The 19,917-nt window shown below is 58.7% G+C and overlaps 1 protein-coding gene across 2 annotated transcripts in view; it reads right to left on the minus strand.

Annotated features, from left to right (window-relative positions):
- Positions 1-2,654: 2,654 nt before the first annotated feature.
- Positions 2,655-19,917, minus strand: part of TRPM1 (transient receptor potential cation channel subfamily M member 1) — a 34,416-nt gene continuing 17,153 nt past the window's right edge. The window contains exons 11-27 of one of the 2 annotated variants that reach the window (XM_059677930.1): positions 19,178-19,348; positions 17,601-17,735; positions 17,317-17,367; positions 16,525-16,665; positions 16,171-16,200; positions 15,475-15,767; positions 14,776-15,004; positions 14,071-14,193; positions 13,733-13,864; positions 12,863-12,991; positions 11,584-11,835; positions 10,626-10,800; positions 9,415-9,435; positions 9,004-9,148; positions 8,307-8,509; positions 7,912-8,044; positions 2,655-4,027 (exon numbers count right to left, since the gene is read on the minus strand). In XM_059677930.1, coding sequence (XP_059533913.1) covers positions 2,767-4,027; positions 7,912-8,044; positions 8,307-8,509; positions 9,004-9,148; positions 9,415-9,435; positions 10,626-10,800; positions 11,584-11,835; positions 12,863-12,991; positions 13,733-13,864; positions 14,071-14,193; positions 14,776-15,004; positions 15,475-15,767; positions 16,171-16,200; positions 16,525-16,665; positions 17,317-17,367; positions 17,601-17,735; positions 19,178-19,348 — 3,624 coding nt within the window. In that variant the 3' untranslated portion in view covers positions 2,655-2,766. Of the gene's footprint in view, positions 4,028-7,911; positions 8,045-8,306; positions 8,510-9,003; positions 9,149-9,414; positions 9,436-10,607; positions 10,801-11,583; positions 11,836-12,862; positions 12,992-13,732; positions 13,865-14,070; positions 14,194-14,775; positions 15,005-15,474; positions 15,768-16,170; positions 16,201-16,524; positions 16,666-17,316; positions 17,368-17,600; positions 17,736-19,177; positions 19,349-19,917 lie in introns of both variants that reach the window. The other variant, XM_059677929.1, reaches the window with a different exon arrangement.

Raw genomic sequence — 19,917 nt, forward strand, 5'->3', positions numbered from 1 at the left:
ACGGCGCGCCTACGGTGGCCCGCGGGGGTCACGGCGACCCGCAGGGGTCACGGCGGCCCCCGGGGAACTACGGTGGCCCGCGGGGGTCACGGCGGCCCGGGGAGGTCTGGCTGGCCCCCTGGGAACTACGCTGACAGCGGAGTGAGCCGTGACCCGGGCTCAGGGCCTCCTCTGTCGCGTCTGTCCCCTTCTCCTGGGAATGTCCCGTGGGTGCTGCTCAGCAGGCACCCAGCTCGCGCGATCGCTGTCGCGTGAAGTGGAGAGGAGCCCGGGTGGAGGGAAGGGTCACCCAGCATGGGAGGGGGGACAGGTGCAGCCCGGGACGGGTGACAGGTGCAGCCTGGAGGGGGGGCAGGTGCAGCCCGGGAAGGGGTACAGGTGAGCCTGGGAGGGGGGACAGGTGCAGCCTGGGAAGGGGGACAGGTGCAGCCTGGGAAGGGGGACAGGTGAGCCCGGGAGGGGGGACCCGTCTCCAAAGCACATCGCGGTCGGGCTGCATGTAGAGCCCCTCAGAGGCCCCACACCGGGGAAGATGGGGTTCGGGATGCGGGGATACTGACTGATGACTGAGGCCCGCAACCCAGGCCCCCCCATCTCGTTGGTTGACTTCCACCTCCTCATATTAAACGTTAACGTGGAAAACGACGTGAAACAAGTTGCCTCCTTGCTGTCCTGCTCGTCGCACCCGTAACGATGTGAGTGGGCAGCCCAATGGCCGGCGCCCTCGCGGAGTGGGCCACGGACCGGTCATTGCCCAGGCCCCCCGGGCTTCCCCCCGCTGGGCATCGGCGTGGCTGACCCAACCGGGGCCTGAACCGGAGCAGCCTTTGGGGGAGGCGGGCGGGGGGGGCATTTCGGTGAATCTGTGAGCTAGACCCTTCTTAGACTTTGGGGAATGAAACCCTAATGCGTTTCACCATTCACGGCGCAAGGCAGCCCCAGTGTGGCCACGTGAACCATCGTGACAAGCGTTGCTAAGGGAAATATTTTAAAGTTTTACACTAAGATTCCAAAGGTTGCCTTTTTTGTTTTTGTTTTCCTGAAAATAACGTATTCTGGATTCAGAGCCCTACTGGTCCTTCTGGGGAACTTGTTTGCCTGACAGACGACTCCATTTTGCACAGGAACCAAAACTGTGTTTTAAAATGTTAAGTCCACTGGGTTATCGGTGTTCAAAGCACTATTGTGCACGGACATTCAAGGTTGTTGTTTTTTTTTTTTTTATGAATAGTTCGTGATTTCTCTACATCAAATGGATTAAAAAAAAAAAGAAAGAAAATATCAGATTTGCGGTTACCAGGTTGGGGGAGGGGGAAATGGGAGAAATGTGGGTACACGGTCCGAGCCCCCAGTGTATAACTGGAACGAGTAAGTCCTGGGGGCGTCACGCACAACATGACTGCAGTTGGCACGATCGTGTGGCATATATGAAAGCTATTAAAAGAGTAAATCCAAAGCGTTCTCATGACAAGGGAAAAAAAATTATTTTGGCTTCTTCTCATTGTATCCATGTGATGATGGACGCGAACTAGACTGGTTGTGGCCATCATTTCACAATCTGAGTGAAATCGTCAGGCCGTACACCTCAAACTTCTACGGCGACATACGTCAGTTACACCTCAGTAAAGCTGGTTGGCAACGGATTGTTATCCACACACACTCTTCAATCAATATACGGGTGTTTCTTTATTTTTACTTACATATATTGTTTATTGATTTCAGAGAGGAAGGGAGAGGGAGAGAGAGAGAGAAACATCAATGACGAGACAGAATCGTGGATCGGCCGCCTCCTGCACGCCTCCCCACTGGGGATCGAGCCCGCAACCTGGGCCTGTGCCCCGACCGGGAATCGAACCGTGACCTCCTGGTTCCTAGGTTGACGCTCAACCTCAGAGCCACGCCAGCCAGGCTGTTTTTTTTTTTTTTTTATTTTAAATGGTTGCTCCGTGATGTGGGTTTTCCCGTGTAGGTTTTCCTCGACTCGGTAACTGTCCTATGTGACCACGTGATTGAAAGTGGGAAGACTCTGACCTAACGCTAAATCTCATGACCGTTTCAGATGTCTGGGTGTCTCTGTCCGCGTGGGCTGCCGCCACAAAAACTCCACAGGCCGGAGGGGCGGCTGCAGCCACGGAGACGGGTCCCTCCCAGTTCTCGAGGCTGGAAGTTCAAGACCAAGGTAGGTCTCTGGTGTGAGCCCTTCATCTGGCTTCTAACACAGGGGCTGAGGGCGGGCGGGAGCAAGCTCCTGGGTCCTGGAGAGCACTCTGGTGTCTTCTTCGTTTGTAAATATATTTTTATTGATTTTAAAGAGCTTTTTGTTTAATATATTTTTATTGATTTCAGAGAGGAAGGGAGAGGGAGACAATCTATCATGGATCGGCTGCCTCCTGCACACCCCGTACTGGGGATCAAGCCTGCAGCAACCCGGGCATGTGCCCTTGACCGGTCATCGAACCGTGGCCTCCTGGTTCATAGGTCGATGCTCAACCACGGAGCCACACCGGCCGGGCTCTGGTGTCTTCTTATCAGGGCACTCGTCCTTTACGACCTCGTCTATCCTTAAGGACCTCCTCACGGCCGTGTCTCCAGTTACAGTCACATGGGGGTCAGGGTTCCAACGTGGGAATTGGGGGAGGACACAGGGAATCCACAGGGATGAGTATCTTTCATGCACACGTTTTCATAACCTGATGACGTCTCGACTGCCAAGGGGGTGGTGGTCCTCTGCGCTTTGATGTCAAAAACCCGGAGAAGCCCAGCGCATCAGCACTCCGTCTTGGCGGAAGTTTTCTCTGGCTGGGCCTCCGTTTTCATCCCAGGCGGGGCGGCGACCAGGCTCCCCACGCTGCTGGCATGCCCGGGTGTGTCTAGCCCGCCCTGCGCGCCCGCAGCCCTCCTGGGGCGGCCGTGTAGACTCTTGGACCTTAACGACGGGAACCCCGACGCCTGGTCGGCTCTCACCGCCAGCAGGTTCCCCTTTTCCGCTGCCTCGGTCACGGCCAGGGACAGGCGAGGGGTCCAGGGGAGCCCCCTGGAGGCGCCGCGAGCCTCCTCCTCCGTGTCTGTCGATGGGTCTTTCTGCTCCGCCCGCCTGGCGGCCTCGGACACCACGTAGGCGGGGATGTCGGTGCTGCGGGACCGCGTGATCTTCTGAACTTGGTATTTCCACTCCGCGGTCCACGCCTGACCCAGGAGGGACCCGGCCTCCGCGCCCCACGGGGGAACCCCGCCGCCGACCAGCTTCCTCCCGTGGGAATACACAAAGCTCGTGGACTCCAGGGTTCGACGGGCATGGAAGGCCTGGCCGGGGTCGTAGCGTGGCCTTTGCGTGTCCCCCGGGGGGCCGGACACAGCCCCTTCCACCCGTGCTGCTCCCGCCGTCGTGAGCTGCGCGACTTGCGGATCTGATTTCTTCCCTGCAGGCGGGGCCGCCGTGGGGGTGACACCGGGGGACTTGGTTTCTTCCCTCTCCCTTTCCGAGTCCGCCCGCCTTTCGTCCCCGCCCGCGGGAACCCCGATGTCTGGGCCCGATTTCGACTCCGATGGGTCCTGGATGTTGTCTAACGCGAGCCGACTGCCCCCGGGGGTGGCTGGGGCGCTCCGGCCCGGGAGGAAGCGGAGGCTGCCCTGCCTGCCCGGGGCCAGGTGCCTCTGGGGGTCCCTTTCTCCCTTCCCACGGAAGGAGCAGGCCTTCTTCTGGCCGAACCCCGAGCCGGGGGGCCCGGGGAGGGAGGCCTCGCCCAGCTCCTCCGCGGGGAAGAGGAAGCGGAACCCGCCGCCGCTGTCGGCGCTGTGGACGCTGCTCTGCCGCAGCAGAAAGGTGGCCTCGCACTCGGAGGGGGCGCGGGAGCGCGTGGGCGTGAGCTCCGGCCGGTCCAGCCCCGCCAGGGCCTCCAGGGCGCTGGCCGCCCGGCCCGACAGCTCTTCCAGCTGCGAGAGCCGCAGGTCCAGCGTCTGCAGCGCCGTCTTCATGAAGCTCTCCCGCTCGTTCATCTCCTCCAGCCGCATGGACATGTTCTCCACCCTGGGGACAGCGAGGGAGAGGGTGGCTCAGCTGAGGACGGGCCCCCAACGGAAGTCACCCGGTGCCACAGCTACATGTTTCTACAGCCTTCATCTTAGAGAGAGAGAGAAAGAAAGAGAGAGGGAGGGAGAGAGGGACATCGGTGATGAGAGAACCACTGATGGGCTGACTCCACGCCCCCCACTGGGGATGGAGCCCGCCACCAGGAATGCAGCCCGCACCTCCTGTCTCACAGGTTGACGCTCAACCACTGAGCCGCCCTGGCCGGGCGCCATTGAAATATTTAAATTAGATTGAAAGCATCGCAAATAACGCTTTCCACTGCATTCAAGTAATAGGTGCAGCGCTGTAGTCATTGGGGGGACTTTCGGAGCAACTTCCAAGAGGATCCCTGTGAGTGGCATCGCTTCACTGGCCTTTCAGAGACCCTTCTCTGTTACAGCCTACAAGGTCCAAGGCCAAGTCCGCACGCCGAGAGTCCCGAGTCTCTGAGGCCAGAGCTCCGCCCCCTGGGAGCTGTGCGGTCAGCCGGTGGTTAAAACTCACGTCGTGTGCCGTCAGCTCTTCACATGCCGCCATCCCCCCTCCCCTGGGAGGCAGCCCAGAAATGACACGGGAGCGCTTCCTTGATGACAGGGCTACCTGCTCCCATAAACGCATGACGCTCAGTGGGCGTCCCGGGCCCCGTCGGAACCGGGCCATCCCACGGTGTTCCGCATCGAGCTCTGAGCCCAGGCCTGCCCTGGCATCTTATTCCAGGCCGGCGGATCGAAACGGCGCCTTGCCCAGCCCCGAGTTTCCACCCAGCTCTTTTAAACTCCGCCGACTGCTTCATCGGGGCTGCCTGTCAAGTTAATTGTAGGGAGGCCGCCCGGGGCAGAGCCCGACTGGGCTTACCAAGTGCGGGGGGGTTGCACAGGGAGCACGGCTGAGGTCCTCAATCTCCTGGCTTTCTCATCCTTTGTTTGTTTTTTAATGATTACCTTTCCTTTTTTTTTAATTGATTTCAGAGAGGAAGGGAGAGGGAGACAGAAGCATCCGTGATGAGAGAGAATATTCTACCGGCTGCCTCTTGCTCGCCCCCTATGGGGATCCTGCCCGCAACCCGGGCATGTGCCCTGACCGGGAATCGAACTGAGACCTCCCGGTTCCTGGATGGATGCTCCACCACCGAGCCATGCCGGCGAGGGAAGCTGGGTCTGCCTGTGGGGAAGGGAGGCCCCTGCGCCCTGAGCGGGTGTGTTGCGTTCTGGGGTGTGTCTTCGGCAAGAAGGGAACCACACCCTCCACGCCCAACAGGAATGACTAACGAAGCCGGTATTCTTTCTTTTTATCTCTACCCACCTGGTGCCGGTATCTCTCTCTGGATTGGCTGTCAAAGCCACCCGGAACGAGAGTGTGGTTCAAGAGGCACCTCGAGACTCCAGGACGTAACCCATCCCCCAGCATGCCAGCGACTCCGGTTCCCTTACAAGGTGAAGACATCCATCCCCATGGGGTCTTCCCCGACGTCTCCTCCGTCCTGCCTGTGTGCCTTTCTAGCACCTTCTCTGCATCCGAGGAATCACCTGCCTCCTTTTCTTTTCTTTCTTTTATATATATTTTTTATTGGTTTCAGAGAGGAAGGGAGAGGGACGTGGAAAACACCCATGATGAGAGAGAATCATGGATCGGCTGCCTCCTGCACGCCCCTTCTGGGGATCGAGCCCACAACCCGGGCCTGTGCCCCGACCGGGAATCGAACCGTGACCTCCTGGTCAGAGGTCGATGCTCACCACTGAGCCACACCAGCTGAGTATCACCCGCCGCCTTTCTGTGAGGCGGGTGCGGATCTCTCCTTCGGGGCCTCTTCCGGTTCCTACCTCACGTCTTTCCTCCTTGTCTGTCTGGTAAGGGCCTCTGTTCCCAGCATCTTCTCCTCCCCGTCCCTTGGGAAGAGCCAGGCCGATAAGATGCCGAGGCCACGCGTTGCTAATGACCTATCCAACCTCAAGGAAACCTGAGACCTTAACCCAGATCCACAAACCTGGCAAGAACCCGGAACCCAGGCCCGGCCGGCGTGGCTCAGTGGTTGAGCCTCGACCCATGAACCAGGAGGTCAGGGTTCCATTCCCCGTCAGGGCACAGGCCCGGGTTGCGGGCTCGATCCCCAGTGTGGGGCGTACAGGAGGCAGCCGATCCATGATTCTCTCTCATCATGGATGCTTCTCTCTCTCTCTCTCTCTCTCTCTCTCTCTCTCTCTCTCTCTCTCTCTCTCGCTCTCTTTCCCTCTCTGAAATCAATAAAATATATATTTTAAATGCATATACATGTAAAGTTATAGAAACGGAAGAAACATCAGAAGCCTCAAAGGTTTGATTTCAGAGTCATCCCTGGTGCCAAAAACGAGGTGCAAATAATTCACGTGATCCCCCCTGCTCCTCCGCCGGCCTGGCTGAGCTTCTCGGAAGCCTCCTGCTCCCTGTCCCCGGCATCCACCTGTGACTCAGCCCGGGAAGGGAACAATGGGCGGGCAGGAACGCGCTCCCATCGCTGGCGTTCCCAGCTCCCAGGCAGGGAAACAGGAAGGGGCCTGTCTCCTGCCGGGCACACGTGCATCCCCACTGCGCGCGCACGGAGCCCCTGGAGGGAAAACGCAATTTGGTAGCGACCTGATGGTCACATTCCTGGTCCAAGAATGGCAAAAATCCCAGCAATGCCGGGGGGAGGGGCGGGGGAGAGGCGGCGGCGGACGGAACAACATTTCCATTGTCCGCGACTGGCTGTGACTCAATCCGAGCCCATGTCTAACTAAGAGTGGAAATTTCCCATCACCAACACGGGGGCACCTCATCTGTCCACGACGGAACACTGCGTAGATCTTGGAAGCTCAGGAGTCGCATTTCCAACAGCGAGGCAGCGTTTCCTAGTCTCATCTCAAAGCCCTGGCCGGTGTGGCTCAGTGGCTAGAGCATCGGCCTGCGGACTGAAGGGTCCCCGGTTCCATTCCGGTCCAGGCCACGTGCCCGGGTGGCGGGCTCAGTCCCCGGTGTGGGGCGTGCAGGAGGCGGCCGATCCATGATTCTCTCTCATCATGGATGTTTCTCTCTCTCTCTTCTCTCCCTCTCCCTTCGTCTCTGAAATCAATAAAAAAATATTTTTTAATAAAAAAAGAAAATGTACTGCATTAAGGCTATAGGATGGTGTGACCACCCTTGAGTTTGGCTGGTTGTGGTCCAAGGTGGCGAGGTCTAGGAGGGGGCAGAGGCCTGAGACCTGGGCCTGAGCGGGCGGCACCGGCCTGAACCTGCACGGAGTATCGCCGCGTTCCGCTGGGATCCCGGGGCCCTGGACTGGGAGTCGCGCTGAGCTGTTCGTTTGGAGCCCTCCCGTGTGTTCATGCTAATCCGTAAACATAGGTGTCTCGTCGGGAGCCTGTAATGCTGAGCGCCCAGGACTATGATGAGCTAGCGTCCCCTGAGGCCGGCTGCCTCTCCGTGCTGCCCTTCTGCCCACATTGTTGGTTCAACTCTAGAGCTATTCGGGGCTTTTTTTAACCAATTGTCACCCGAGGATATTTTTCCCATTGATTTTTAGAGAGAGTGGAAGGGAGGGGAAGGAGACAGACAGAAACATCGGTGTGAGAGAGACACATCCATTGGCTGCCTCCTGCGCAATCCCCCACCAGGCCCGGGCCGGGGAGGAGCCTGCAACCGAGGTACGTGCCCTTGACCGGAATCGAACCCGGGACCCTTGGGTCCGCAGGCCGACGCTCCATCCACTGAGCCACACCGGCCAGGGCTGGGAGCGCATAGCAAATGAACTGGGGCAGCCCCCTCGGAACGGGGCGGAGGGGCCCCGCCAACCCGGGCCCTGAGCGGGCGGCGCCGCGCCCCAGGCCCACCTGTCGCAGGTGACGCGGATGCGCTCGTCGCTGGACGCCTGCTGCTCGTCCTCCTTCTCCTGGAAGTGCTCCTGCACGCACTGCGCCTCGAACTCGTGGAGCCGCTTCAGCTCCTCCTCGCTGAGGAACAGCTCTGCCGGAGCAGGCGCAGGTTGGGTTTCAGTACGTTTGTATTGATTTCAGAGGGAGAGAGAAACATCCACGATGAGAGAGAATCACGGATCGGCCGCCTCCTGCACGCCCCCCACTGTGGATGGAGCCCACAACCCGGGCCTGTGCCCCGACCGGGGATCGAACCGTGACCTCCTGGTTCCTAGGTTGACGCTCAACCCCTGAGCCACGCCCGCCGGCCGGGGGGCGGGGGACGTGGGCCGTTAGGAAGGCGGGGCACCTACTCAGTCCGCGGTCCTGCTCGTCCTGGTCCCCTTCTCGCTTCTTCCTGCAGCGGCCGCTGAGCCGCGTGGCGATGATGTAGACGTGGCTCAGAACGATCATGGGCGGGGGCAGGACCGGCCGGTCGTGGAACGTCATGATGAGCTGGTACCGCTGGAACTTCCACACCTGGTTGGATATGGACTTCACTTCAAAGAAGGTGTTGCTTTAAAACAGAACACGTTTTCCGTTAGTCGTGGGCTAGGATTCCCTATGTGATTTTTTTCCAGAGCGATTACAGTTACCATGAAATGACAAGACTCGGTGAGCTGGCCCTGGCCGGCGTGGCTCAGTGGATAGAGCATTGGCCTGCGAACCCAAGGGTCCCGGGTTCGATTCCGGTCAAGGGCACGGACCTCGGTCGCAGGCTCCTCCCCGGCCCGGGCCCTGGTCAGGGCTCGTGCGGGAGGCAACCCATCGATAAGTCTCTCCTACATCAATGTTTCTCTCTCTTTCCCTCTCTCTTCCTCTCTCTCTAAAAATCAATGGGAAAACAATATCCTCAGGTGAGGATTAAAAAAAACAAACAAAAAAATCCCACCCTTTCCCAAGCCCTAGTGAAATTCCGTGCAATGGGCGGCAGCGGGGAGAGCTCTGGGACGAAACGGGAAACCTGCAGAGGGCTAAGGACCAACACACGCTCGTCCGCAGGACACGCACTTGAACACGGCGATGAGCAGGTTGACCAGCAGGATGTTGGCCACCAGCAGGTAGCAGGCCATGATGGCCGGGGTCAGCCAGGCGCCTGGGATGCAGGGCGGGAGCCGCCTGCCCTCCTCGTCGTACTGGTTGTCGCCGCAAGGAGCTGCAACGGGAGTCCGTCGGTCAGTCTGCGCTCGCTCTGACGCAGGGCAAAAAGAATACGTAACTCACAGGGGCTATTACGGGACCCATGTCCTTTTTATTTTATTTATTTATTTTTTTCCATGTCCTTTTTAATACAATTTCTTCTTCTGCGAAAAATAGCAACGCCTATCAAGGAGGTAAGGGCCCGGCCAGCGTGGCTCAGAGGGTGAGCAGGAAAAAGGCTCCCCCGCCCCTGGCAGAGTCATACATTCTGTGTAAACTTACGATTAATTTCCATGGCGTAGACTATACAGCGATTGAGGAGAGAAAACAAGATGGCAGTTGAGAGAAAAGTAACATGATGAACAACACAAGACATGCAAAGTCTTCATGCCCTGGGGTGACAGACTCACGCTTGGAAACGTTGTCCGCACTAATAATTCTAGGAAATGTGTATATAGTTCATGCATATTTACTTTATCGCGTGTCATAAGCAACAGCCAAAGCTCAGCAGTTAAAAATACTGCGAGAAAGACAGGAGGCTGCTGGCAGATGGTCATGTTAATGTGCAGGTTAGCCAATCAGGCACCCGCAGTACCCCAACCCAAACACCTCATCGGCACGAGTAAACACAAAATAAGTACGTAGTCATCAGATCAAGAATCAAAAACCTAGCCCGGCCGGTGTGGCTCAGTGGTTGAGCGTCAACCCATGAACCAGGAGGTCAGGGTTCGATTCCCGGTCAGGGCACAGGCCCGGGTTGCAGGCTCCATCCCCAGTGGGGGGCGTGTAGGAAGCAGCCAGTCCATGACTCTCTCTCATCATTGGTGTTTCTCTCTCTCTCTCTCTCCCTCTCCCTTCCTCTCTCTGAAAACAGTGAAGCTTCCAGTTTACCTCTACCTTCTCCCATGACCCAATTTAATTTTTTAAACACCAATAACAACATTACAACTTACGTCTGGGTCCAGGAACTTTTAGCATTTATGTTTACTGTCCTATTGTATGTTTACCTAGCTAATATTCTTTGGAACCAAATTAGATTTTTTTGTTCTGGCTTACCAGTAATGGACTTTGAGATAGTTGTGATAATAACATGTTCTGAATCATGTGATATAAGCTAGACAGAGCCCTGGCCGGTATGGCTCACTGGATAGAGCATCGGCCTATGGACTGGAGGGTCCCGGGTTCGATTCCGGTCAAGGGCACATGCAGGAGGCAGCCAATCGATGTGTCTCTCTCACACCAATGTCTCTCCCTCCCCCCCCCCCTTTTCACTCTCTAAAAATCAATGGGAAAATATCCTCGGGTGAGGATTAACAACAACAAAATCTCCATTTGGCCACCTGCACTCACTTCATAAAAGTCATGTGACGCCCATGGCAGGACAGAGAACTCCTCTACCCCCCAGGGCGCACATGCTCTCCCCTCCGTGCACGTGGCTCTATCAGCTGCCTGGGAAGCAGGGAAGCAAGCCTTACTATGAATTCTAGTCTTACGGTCTGTCTGGTCCGCAAACACCTCCCCGTAGATCATCCAGTAGGGCATGTAGAAGATGTTCCGGGCCAGCCTCCAGGAGGGCTCCTCGTCCGGGTGCAGGATGGCCTGGCGGGCCACGCCGAAGCTCATCAGCACCACCAGCATGATGACCACGAAGTACAGCATGTCAATCATCTGTCCGTCAAAGGGCAGCGTGTCAATCAAAGGGCAGCATGTCAATCATCTGTCCATCAAAGGGAATGGGTCTCTGAAGGTCTCCAGTTCACATGGTTCCTGATATTGCTCAACCCAAAGACTTCGTCAGTGCTCCACGAGGACAAAGAAAGCCTCTTCGCCCGGCCAGCGTGCCTCAGTGGTTTAGCATTGACCTATGAACCAGGAGGTCATGGTTCGATTCCCAGTCAGGGCACATGCCCGGGTTGTGGGTTCGCTCCCCAGTAAAGGGCGTGCGGGAGGCAGCCGCTCCATGATTCTCTCTCATCATTGATGTTTCTATCTCTCTCTCCCTCTCCCTTCCTTTCTGAAATCAATAACAATATTTTTTTTTTAAAGTAGAGCCCCTAGTCAGTGTGGCTCAGTGGATAGAGCATAGGCCCATGGACATGGACTGAAGGGTCCCAGGTTCGATTCTGGTCAAGAGCATGTACCTCGGTTGCAGGCTCAGTCCCTGGCCCTGGACGGGGCATGTGCAGGAGGCAACCAATCGATGTGTTTCTCTCAAGTCCCTGTTTCTCTCTGTCTCTCCCGCTCCCTTCCACTCTCTAAAAACCCATGGTGGAAGGAGGAAGACGAAGAAGAAAAAGGAGGGGGAGGAGGAGGAGGAGGAGGAGGAGAAAGAAGAGGAAACCAACTACAGAGGAAAGACCAAATGCAATGCAAGGAAGCCAGGCGCAAGGCGCGGCCCCGTGTGCTAACCGCAGCCACGGCGCCTGCAGGGGCCCGGGCCTCGGTGCTCACCATCTTCCCGATCATCATCACGTAGGGCCCCAGGTACTTGTTGACCCCGAAGATGTCGAGGACGCGGATGTACCAGAAGATGATGTCCACGCAGTAGATGACCCGGCCGTAGCCCATGTACGGCTGCTTCTGCAGGCGCAGGACGGCCCCGACCAGGAACACGGCGATGGCCACGAGGTCCGTGATGTTCCAGTACTCCTGGAGCCACACCTTCACCTTCTGGCTGAGTTTGCCGGGTTCCGACATGAGGATCTGAAAACGAGCGCCCAGGAGCGATGAGCTCCCTTTCCCGCTCAGGGCCTCCAGCACCCGTCCTCTCCGGCGGGCAGAGAGGTCCAGAAGCAGCCGGCTGGTGTGGCTCAGTGGTTAAGCATCGACCTAGGAACCAGGAGGTCAGGGCACAGGCCCGGGTTGCGGGCTCGATCCCCAGTGTGGGGTGTGCAGGAGGCAGCCGATCCGTGATTCTCTCGCATCATGGATGTTTCTCTTTCTCTCCCTCTCCCTTCCTCTCTGAAGTCAATAAAAATATATTAAAAAAAAAAAAAAAGATCTCTAGGAAGGGAAATTCCACGGGGTCCTCTGCTGTTCCTCGATCCGTGTTTCGCAAGCTCCCAGGAAATGCCTTGGGAACAAAGCCCTCGCTGCAGCGAGGGCAGCTGCCCCTTGATGCCTTCCTCCTTCCCTGGACGGGCGCCTGTGAGCGGACGTTCCAGGAGGGAAATCTGGAGCGGGGATGGGCCGCGTGGTCCCAGGGAAGCGCGGGCCACCCCGTGGGGAGGGCGGAGCCGGGGGCGGGGATGTCCAGCTGCCAGGACTCCTCTTTGCAACTTAGATGGGGGAAGGCAGGGGCGAGTGAACCTTGATTTCCTCCGACACGAGCTCTTAGCCTTTGAAAAATTGCCGATTAAAAAGATCACTACTTCAGCGCGGGGGCGTGGCTCAGGGGTTGAGCGTCAACCTATGAACCAGGAGGTCACGGTTGGATTCCCCGTCAGGGCACGTGCCTGGGTTGTGGGCTCCATCCCTATGGTGGGGCGTGTGCAGGAGGCAGGCAATCCATGATTCTCTCTCATCATTGATGTTCCTCTCTCTCTCTCTCCCTCTCCCTTTCTCTCTGAAATCAATATATATATATATATGTGTGTGTGTGTGTGTGTATTTATTAAGAGAAAGGAAGGAAAGAAGGAAGGAAGGAAGAAAACTGGTTAAAAAAAAATAAAGAAATTGCGTGTGAGCTGCCGTGGGTGGACGTGGGCTGGGCGGCGGTGGGAGCACTTGCCTCGCGGACCTTCTCCAGGGCCAGGGTCACGATGTAGGCGATGACGACCCACTCCTGCAGGCAGGGCCAGCGCTCCATGCGCACCAGGATGATGTAGTTGAACAGCAGCAGGTAGCCCAGGTACGAGATCTGAGAGACGGGAGGCCCGTGAGCCGCGGCCGGGGGGGGGGGGGGGAGCCCGCTCCCGAAGGACCCCTGTTCTCACACGGGGGTCGGGCCGGGCCCTGCCCGGGCATTAGGGGTGAGTGCGTGCAATGGTTGACCAAACAGAGCAGGCTAATTTTTTTTTTTTTTATGTCTTATTGATCTCAGAGAGGAAGGGAGAGGGAGGGAGAGGTAGAAACATCCATGAGGAGAGAGAACCACGGATCGGCTGCCTCCTGCATGTCCTACAGCCCCGGGCATGTGGCCTGACGGGGAATCGAACCCTGACCTCCTGGTTCATAGGGCAGTGCTCAGCCACTGAGCAACACAGGCCAGGCTCTTTTTGAAAAATTAAGTTGTGTATTTTTTTTGAGTTGATAACGTGATGTGAATTTCAGGTGCGTGTTCTAGCCCAGTACAACGATTGAAATTTCCTTTGAGAGCCACATTTTTTAAACTTAAACTATACAGGTAGGTACATGTTATTCACTTAATGAGGGTCCTCCTCAGGCTTAGGAAGAGCCACACTCGAGGGGCCAAAGAGCCGCAGGTGGCTCGCGAGCCGCAGTCTGCCGACCACGGCTCCTGTTCTCGCCACCCGACACCCAGTCTCCTCCGGGCCATGACACCGTCCTGAATTCTCACACATCTCGCTGTTCTCAACAGGCCACGGGCAGACGCTGGGGCGGGGGGCGGGGGGGGGGGGCGGGAGAGGGGGGGCCGCACCGTGTAAAACCAGAACTTGACGATGGGCGCGTTGTAGAACTCGCAGATCTTGGTCCCGATGGGGATCCTCCTCTGCTTCCTGTGCTCGCTCTCCTCATCCCCCTTTCTGGAGCCGGCGTCCGCGTTCGGGTCCTGGGAAGCAGGGCAGGCAGGTGGCTGCGGGGGAACTGCAGCCCCCCGCCCCCCGCCCCCGGCTCCGTGTTCCCCAGGCGGGCGCCTGAGAAATCATCCTCAAAGTGGCCCCAGTGGCCGCCGTTTCCAAATTCGGGGGAAGGGGAATCCCGATGATGGTGTAAATGTGAGCTAACCGGCCCTCGTGCGACCCGGGCAACACTGACCACACTCTCCTCCTCCTTTTCTTTGCCGTCTTCATTCTCCTTGGACGTTTGGTAAGAGAAGTCGTCGTAGGCGCGGAATTCCAGAAGCAAGATGGTGGGGGGCAGGAGGATCCCCATTATAACCTGCGGGCGGGGAGACGGGGATGTCTAGGCGATGGCGCGGGGGGCGGTGCCCACCCAGCGTTAGGAAGGTGAGTGGACGGGCCCCGAGCCTGCCACACGCTGGCAAGACAGTTGGATGGAAAGAAGGAAAGACTCCCCCCCCCTCCCCCTCCCCCTCCCTGTGAGAAGCCAGGGCTTGAGCAGAAAGGGGAGGGGGTGCCTGAGATGGGAGTCAGCCATCCTCCCAGGCCGTGGCGCCTGAATAAACCTCTTTCCTTTTGCCCGGCCGGCGTGGCTCAGGGGCGGGGCATCGACCTGTGAGCCAGGAGGTCACGGTTCGATTCCCGGTCGGGGTACAGGCCCGGGTTGCGGGCTCCGTCCCCAGGGTGGGGCGTGCAGGAGGCGGCCGGTTCAGGATTCTCTCTCATCATGGATGTTTCTCTCTCTCTCTCTCCCTCTCCCTTCCTCTCTGAAGTCAATTCTAAAGTTTTTTCTTTTTAATATTTTTTTAAAATCCACAGTGAGCGCTTTGCTCCGCCCGGCAGAGAGCACAGGCTCCCCGCCGACACGTGTCCCCCTCTCACCCTTCCCCGCGTCCCACACCTTCAGGCCGGGGTTCTTGCGCATGCGCAGCCGGCCCATCCACATGTCGGTGAGCAGCATCTGGCTGCAGGTGTGCGCGATGAAGTCGCGGTGCTTGGCCGCCACGGCCAGCTTGAGGCAGGTCGAGTTGCTCCAGTTCTTCAGCTCGTAGGTGAGCAGCTTCATGGCCACCTGCTCGTCGTGCCGGTAGGACTGGTCCAGCAGCTCCACAGCCAGCTGCCCGAAGTCTCTGGACCGGAAGACGGGGAATTGGGCCCGGGGGCATGGCTCAGGGGTTGTGGATCCATCCACCCAGGAACCAGGGGGGTCAGGGTTCCATTCCCGGTCAGGGCACAGGCCCGGGTTGCCGGCTCGATCCCCAGTGTAGGGGGCAGGGGGGCGTGCAGGAGGCAGCCGATGGATGATTCTCTCTCCTCGTTGATGTTTCTATCCCTCTCTCCCTCTCCCTTCCCCTCTCTCTAAAAGTCAATTAAAAATATTTTAAAATAATAAGAATAAAGTAAAATAAAAATGAATGGGAAAATATCCTCGGGTGAGGATTAACCATAAAAAGGGGAAATGATTTAAAAAAAGGCAGAGGCGCTAACAGGGGGCCACTCCCCCCCCCGACTCCCCCTCCCCAAAGAGACAAGGACTGAGGACAGCAGCCCCTCCCGGCCCCGGCCCCCGGCCCCGGCCCCCGGCCCGCGGGACGCGCACTTGGAGTTGCTGTCCAGGTCCTGGGAGATGTCGTCCACCAGCTCGCTCTCCGAGGACTCGTGGGCCATGGCCTTGTAGAGCTTGCAGGCCACCAGCGCGCGGGCCATGCTCTCCTCGCCGCGCTGCCACAGGAACACGGCCATGCGCTGGCGCTTCATCAGCACGGCCCACACCATCAGCTCGTGGAACGGGTGCCGGAAGCGGCTCACAGCCGGGTCGTCCACGTCCACGTCCGCCTCCTCCTCCTTCTTCTTCTTCTTCTTCTTCTTCCCTTTGGCCAGAGGCTCGTCGTCCTGGGGGGGGGGGGGGAGAGGCAGCGTTTCCCGTGGCTCCGCCATCGCCGAGCTTCCGGGGCCGTCGGGTCAGCCAGGAGGGAGCAACCGCTCGGCCCGGCCGGCGTGGCTCAGTGGCCGACTGTGACCCAGGAGGTCAGGGCTCGGTTCCCGGTCAGGGCACGTGCCCGGGTTGCGGGCTCCATCCCCAGTGGGGGGCGTGCAGGAGTTAGCCGATCCATGACTCTCTCATCAGGGATGTCTCTCTCTCTCTCTCCCTCTCCCTTCCTCTCGGAAATCAATAAATTTAAACAAAAACAGAAAGAAAACAAACTCATTCAATGTCATGTTAAAGAACACACAACGAAGATGGCACACGTCTTTGACCGAACTGCCGTGAACTGTTGAACACAAACCGACTTACTTCCATTCCCAGGAGCTTAAGAGCTTTCGGCTGCATCACGAAAGGGGAGAGAGAGAGAGAAATCAGCGTCATCGAGGGACTAATGCTCGTCGGACGTTAGTCATCGGGCAGAGGCGGGCCGGCCGGCGTGGCTCCGTGGACCAGCGTCCACCTGTGAGCCAGGAGGGCACGGCTCCATTCCCGGTCAGGGCACACGCCCGGGTTGTGGGCTCCCTCCCCAGTTGGCAATAAAGACATATTTTTTTTAAAAAAAAGAAGGGCCGGTGTGCTGGGGGCGGGGCACGAGCTGGCTGGAACAGGCCGCGAGGAGCCCCGGGCGGCCAGGGCCCGGACGCCCCGGACGCCCCGTCCTACCCGCTTGGGTCCGAACAGGTTGTTGTACAGGGTCCGGAAGCTCTTGCGGGTGTAGTGGCAGCGGTAGGCGCCCCCCATGAGGTACTCCAGCACCAGCCCGATGTCGATGAGGCTGATGTGGTAATCGGGCGGCAGGTTGCCCTGCGAGGGGAGAGGCTGCGTCTCAGGCCCCGCGCGAAGCGTGGACCTCGTCACCCCCTGGGGCCCGAGCGGTCGCTCCCGGACACCGCGTGGGTGCCGTGGAGCTAAGGGCCTTAAACAACGGGCAGGCCCGGCCCGCGTGGCTCCGTGGCTGGGCGTCAACCTAGGAACCAGGAGGTCGGGGTTCCATTCCCCGTCAGGGCATAGGCCCGGGTTGCGGGCTCCATCCCCGTTGGGGGGCGTGCAGGAGGCAGCTGATCCATGATGCTCTCTCATCATGGGTGTTTCTCTCTCTCTCTCTCTCACCCTCTCCCTTCCTCTCTGAAACCAATAAAAGTAAATTTTTTTAAAAGTGCCCTGGCCAGTTTGACTCAGTGGATAGAGTCTCGGCCTGCAGACCACAGGGTCCCGGGTTCGATTCCGGTCAGGGTCACGGACCTCGGTTGCAGGCTCCTCCCCAGACCCGGGCCCTGGTTGGGGTGCCTGCGGGAGGCAACCCGTCCATGTGTGTCTCTCTGTCTTTCCCTCTCTCTTCCACTCTCTCTAAAAACCAATGGAAAAACACCCTCATGCAAGAATTAACAAAAACAAACAAACACACACAGCCACGTAAGGACGCCCACGGCGCGGACCGTGGAAGGGCAGACGCACCTTCTTGACGTCCCTGACCAGCAGGTGGAGCGTGTTGGGCGGCCCAAGTTTCTGCAAGGCAAGCGTCCAGCCCGTGACTGCGGCTCCTCCTGGTCACCGGGGCCAGCCCCGCCCTGCCCGTGGGATGGGGGGGGGGGCAGTGGCCCGCGGTCGGCCTGTCTCTCGCCCGACGCAGGACGGGTGTAGCGCGGATAGGACGTGTCCACGGGCATGTGGTGGTGGGGGGGGATGGGGGGCGCGCAGGGGGCCCTGGGGGAGGGGGCTGGGCCCCCCGGAGCCCGCACCGTGTTGTAGAGCTCCTCCAGGCGCGGGATGGTGAGGAAGTGCTGCATGTTGACCCCGTTCTCGATCAGCAGCTTCACAAAGTCCACGCGGTCCAGGACCAGGGCGTCCAGCATGGCCTGCTCCAGCGCGTTCACCTGCGCGAGGAGGGCGGGGGGGGGGACGGCTGGGACACCCCGCGGCCGGATCCCGCTCCCCCGGGTCTGCAGTGGGCGCCCGCCGCCCCTGCCCGTGCTCCCGGGGCTGGCGTCTCCGTGTCAGACCCACCGCCCGGTGTGACGAGAGGAGACGGAGGCCTGAGGCTCTCCCTGTGTTTTTTGGGGAATTGTTTCCCATGGATTGTGTTGTTGTTGCTGGGAGTCCTCACCGGACGATGTTTCCCCCATTGGATTCGAGAGAATGGAAGGGAGGGAGAGGGAGAGACCGGGGAGAAACAGCGACGTGAGGGAGACACGTCAGCCGGTTGCCTCCTGCACGCTCCCCAATCAGGGCCCGGGATCGAGCCTGCAACCCAGGTACGTGCCCTTGACCGGAATCAAACCGACGCTCTGACTACTGAGCCACACTGGCTGGGGCTCCATTGATTTGTAGAGAAAGCAGGAGGGAGGGAGAGAGAGAGAGGCACATGGATGTGAGAGAGACACATCCCCTGGCTGCCTCTCCCATGTGCCCCAACCGGGGGCCGGGGATCGAACCTGCAACCCAGGCACGTGCCCTTGACCGGGAATCGACCCCGATACCCTCCAGTGGCCAGGCCGGCGCCCTGACCAACGAGCCACCCTGGCCAAGGCGATTTCCTCCTTTTTAAGACACGTGGGAGATGATTCAGAATCGCAGGCCAGCAGCCATCGTCTCCCCGGTGTCCAGTCTTGTTTTTAATTAAAATCGTGTATAAGCCTCTGCTTTTCATAGAAACACGAGAAGGAAAACCCACAGAAGTTGCCCCGTTCTTTTCAAAACAACACGGGGAGCGGGACTCGGATCTCCGCCCCCCATGAGCAGTGCTTTCTGAGGTGGTGGGCTGTACCGTGTTTATCATAAACATCACATTGTTTATCACTTGCGTCTCTGTCGTTCATGGGCGATGGCCCTGGCCGGGTGGCTCCGGTGGTTGGAGGGTTGCCCCGTACACAAAAGGGTGGCAGGTTCCATTCCCGGTCAGGGCACGGACGTAGGTTGTGGGTTCGATCCCCATTGGGGTGCATGCGGGAAGCAACTGGTCAGTTTCTCTCCTCTCTCTCTCTCCCTCTCCCCCCTCCCCCCTAATCAGTAAGCATATCCTTGCTCAACTGGTGTGACTCAGTGTTTGAGCATCAACCTATGAACCAGGAGGTCAGGGTTCGATTCCCGGTCAGGGCACAGGCCCGGGTTGCGGGCTCCGTCCCCAGTGGGGGGCGTGCAGGAGGCAGCCGATCCGTGATTCTCTCTCTAACGTCGATGTTTCTCTCTCTGCCTCTCCCCGTCTCTTCCACTCTCTCTAACAATCAATGCCATGGAACAGTATCCTCGGTGAGGAATGGCCAAACAGGAAGGAGGGAGGGAGGGAGGAAGGGAGCCGTGAGCCGGGCTCCCCACGTACCCAGTTCAGCAGCTCGATCTTCCGGGGGTCGGTCTCCTCCTCCCCCTCCTCCTTCCCCTTCCCCTTCCGCTTGCCTTTCCCTTTCCCTGGGCCCTTGGTGGTGGCTGTGGGCGGCTTCTTCTCCCTCTCGGTGGCCTTGCTGTCCGCCGGGGGGGCCAGGCTCCCCAGGGGCTGCCGTCGGCAGAAACGGGGGGAGAACAACATCAGAGCCGGGGGTCCCGAGATGACCCTCGCCTCTGCAGGCATGCACACGCGTGTACACGCGTGCACACACAGGCACTCGTGAGACCAGGAGTACGCATACACATGTGCGCGCGCGCGCACACACACAGTGCTGGAGGCCTCCAGGGTTTCACGGAACAGTGTGTGAAAACTGAGCGCTCTCAATACAATCATTGTGTTTCCTTTTAACGAGCTATTTTCTTTTTCTTTTTTAATCTAAAATATATTTCTATTGATTTCAGAGAGGCGGGGAGAGAGAGAAACATCTGTGATGAGAGAGAATCACGGATCGGCTGCCTCCTGCACGCCCCACACTGGGGATGGAGCCTGCAACCCGGACATGTGCTCTGACGGGGAATCGAACCCTGACCTCCTGGTTCACAGGTCGATGCTCCACCACTGAGCCACACCGGCCAGGCTCTTTTTCCTTTTCTTTGGAAGGGTGAGCACCCCTCTTCACGGGCCACGCTGAGATATCGGGTGGGCGCCCGGCCCAGCAGGAGGCAGCCGATCCATGA

This window comes from Myotis daubentonii, chromosome 21 (genome assembly GCF_963259705.1).
Source record: "Myotis daubentonii chromosome 21, mMyoDau2.1, whole genome shotgun sequence".
NCBI lineage: Eukaryota > Metazoa > Chordata > Mammalia > Chiroptera > Vespertilionidae > Myotis > Myotis daubentonii.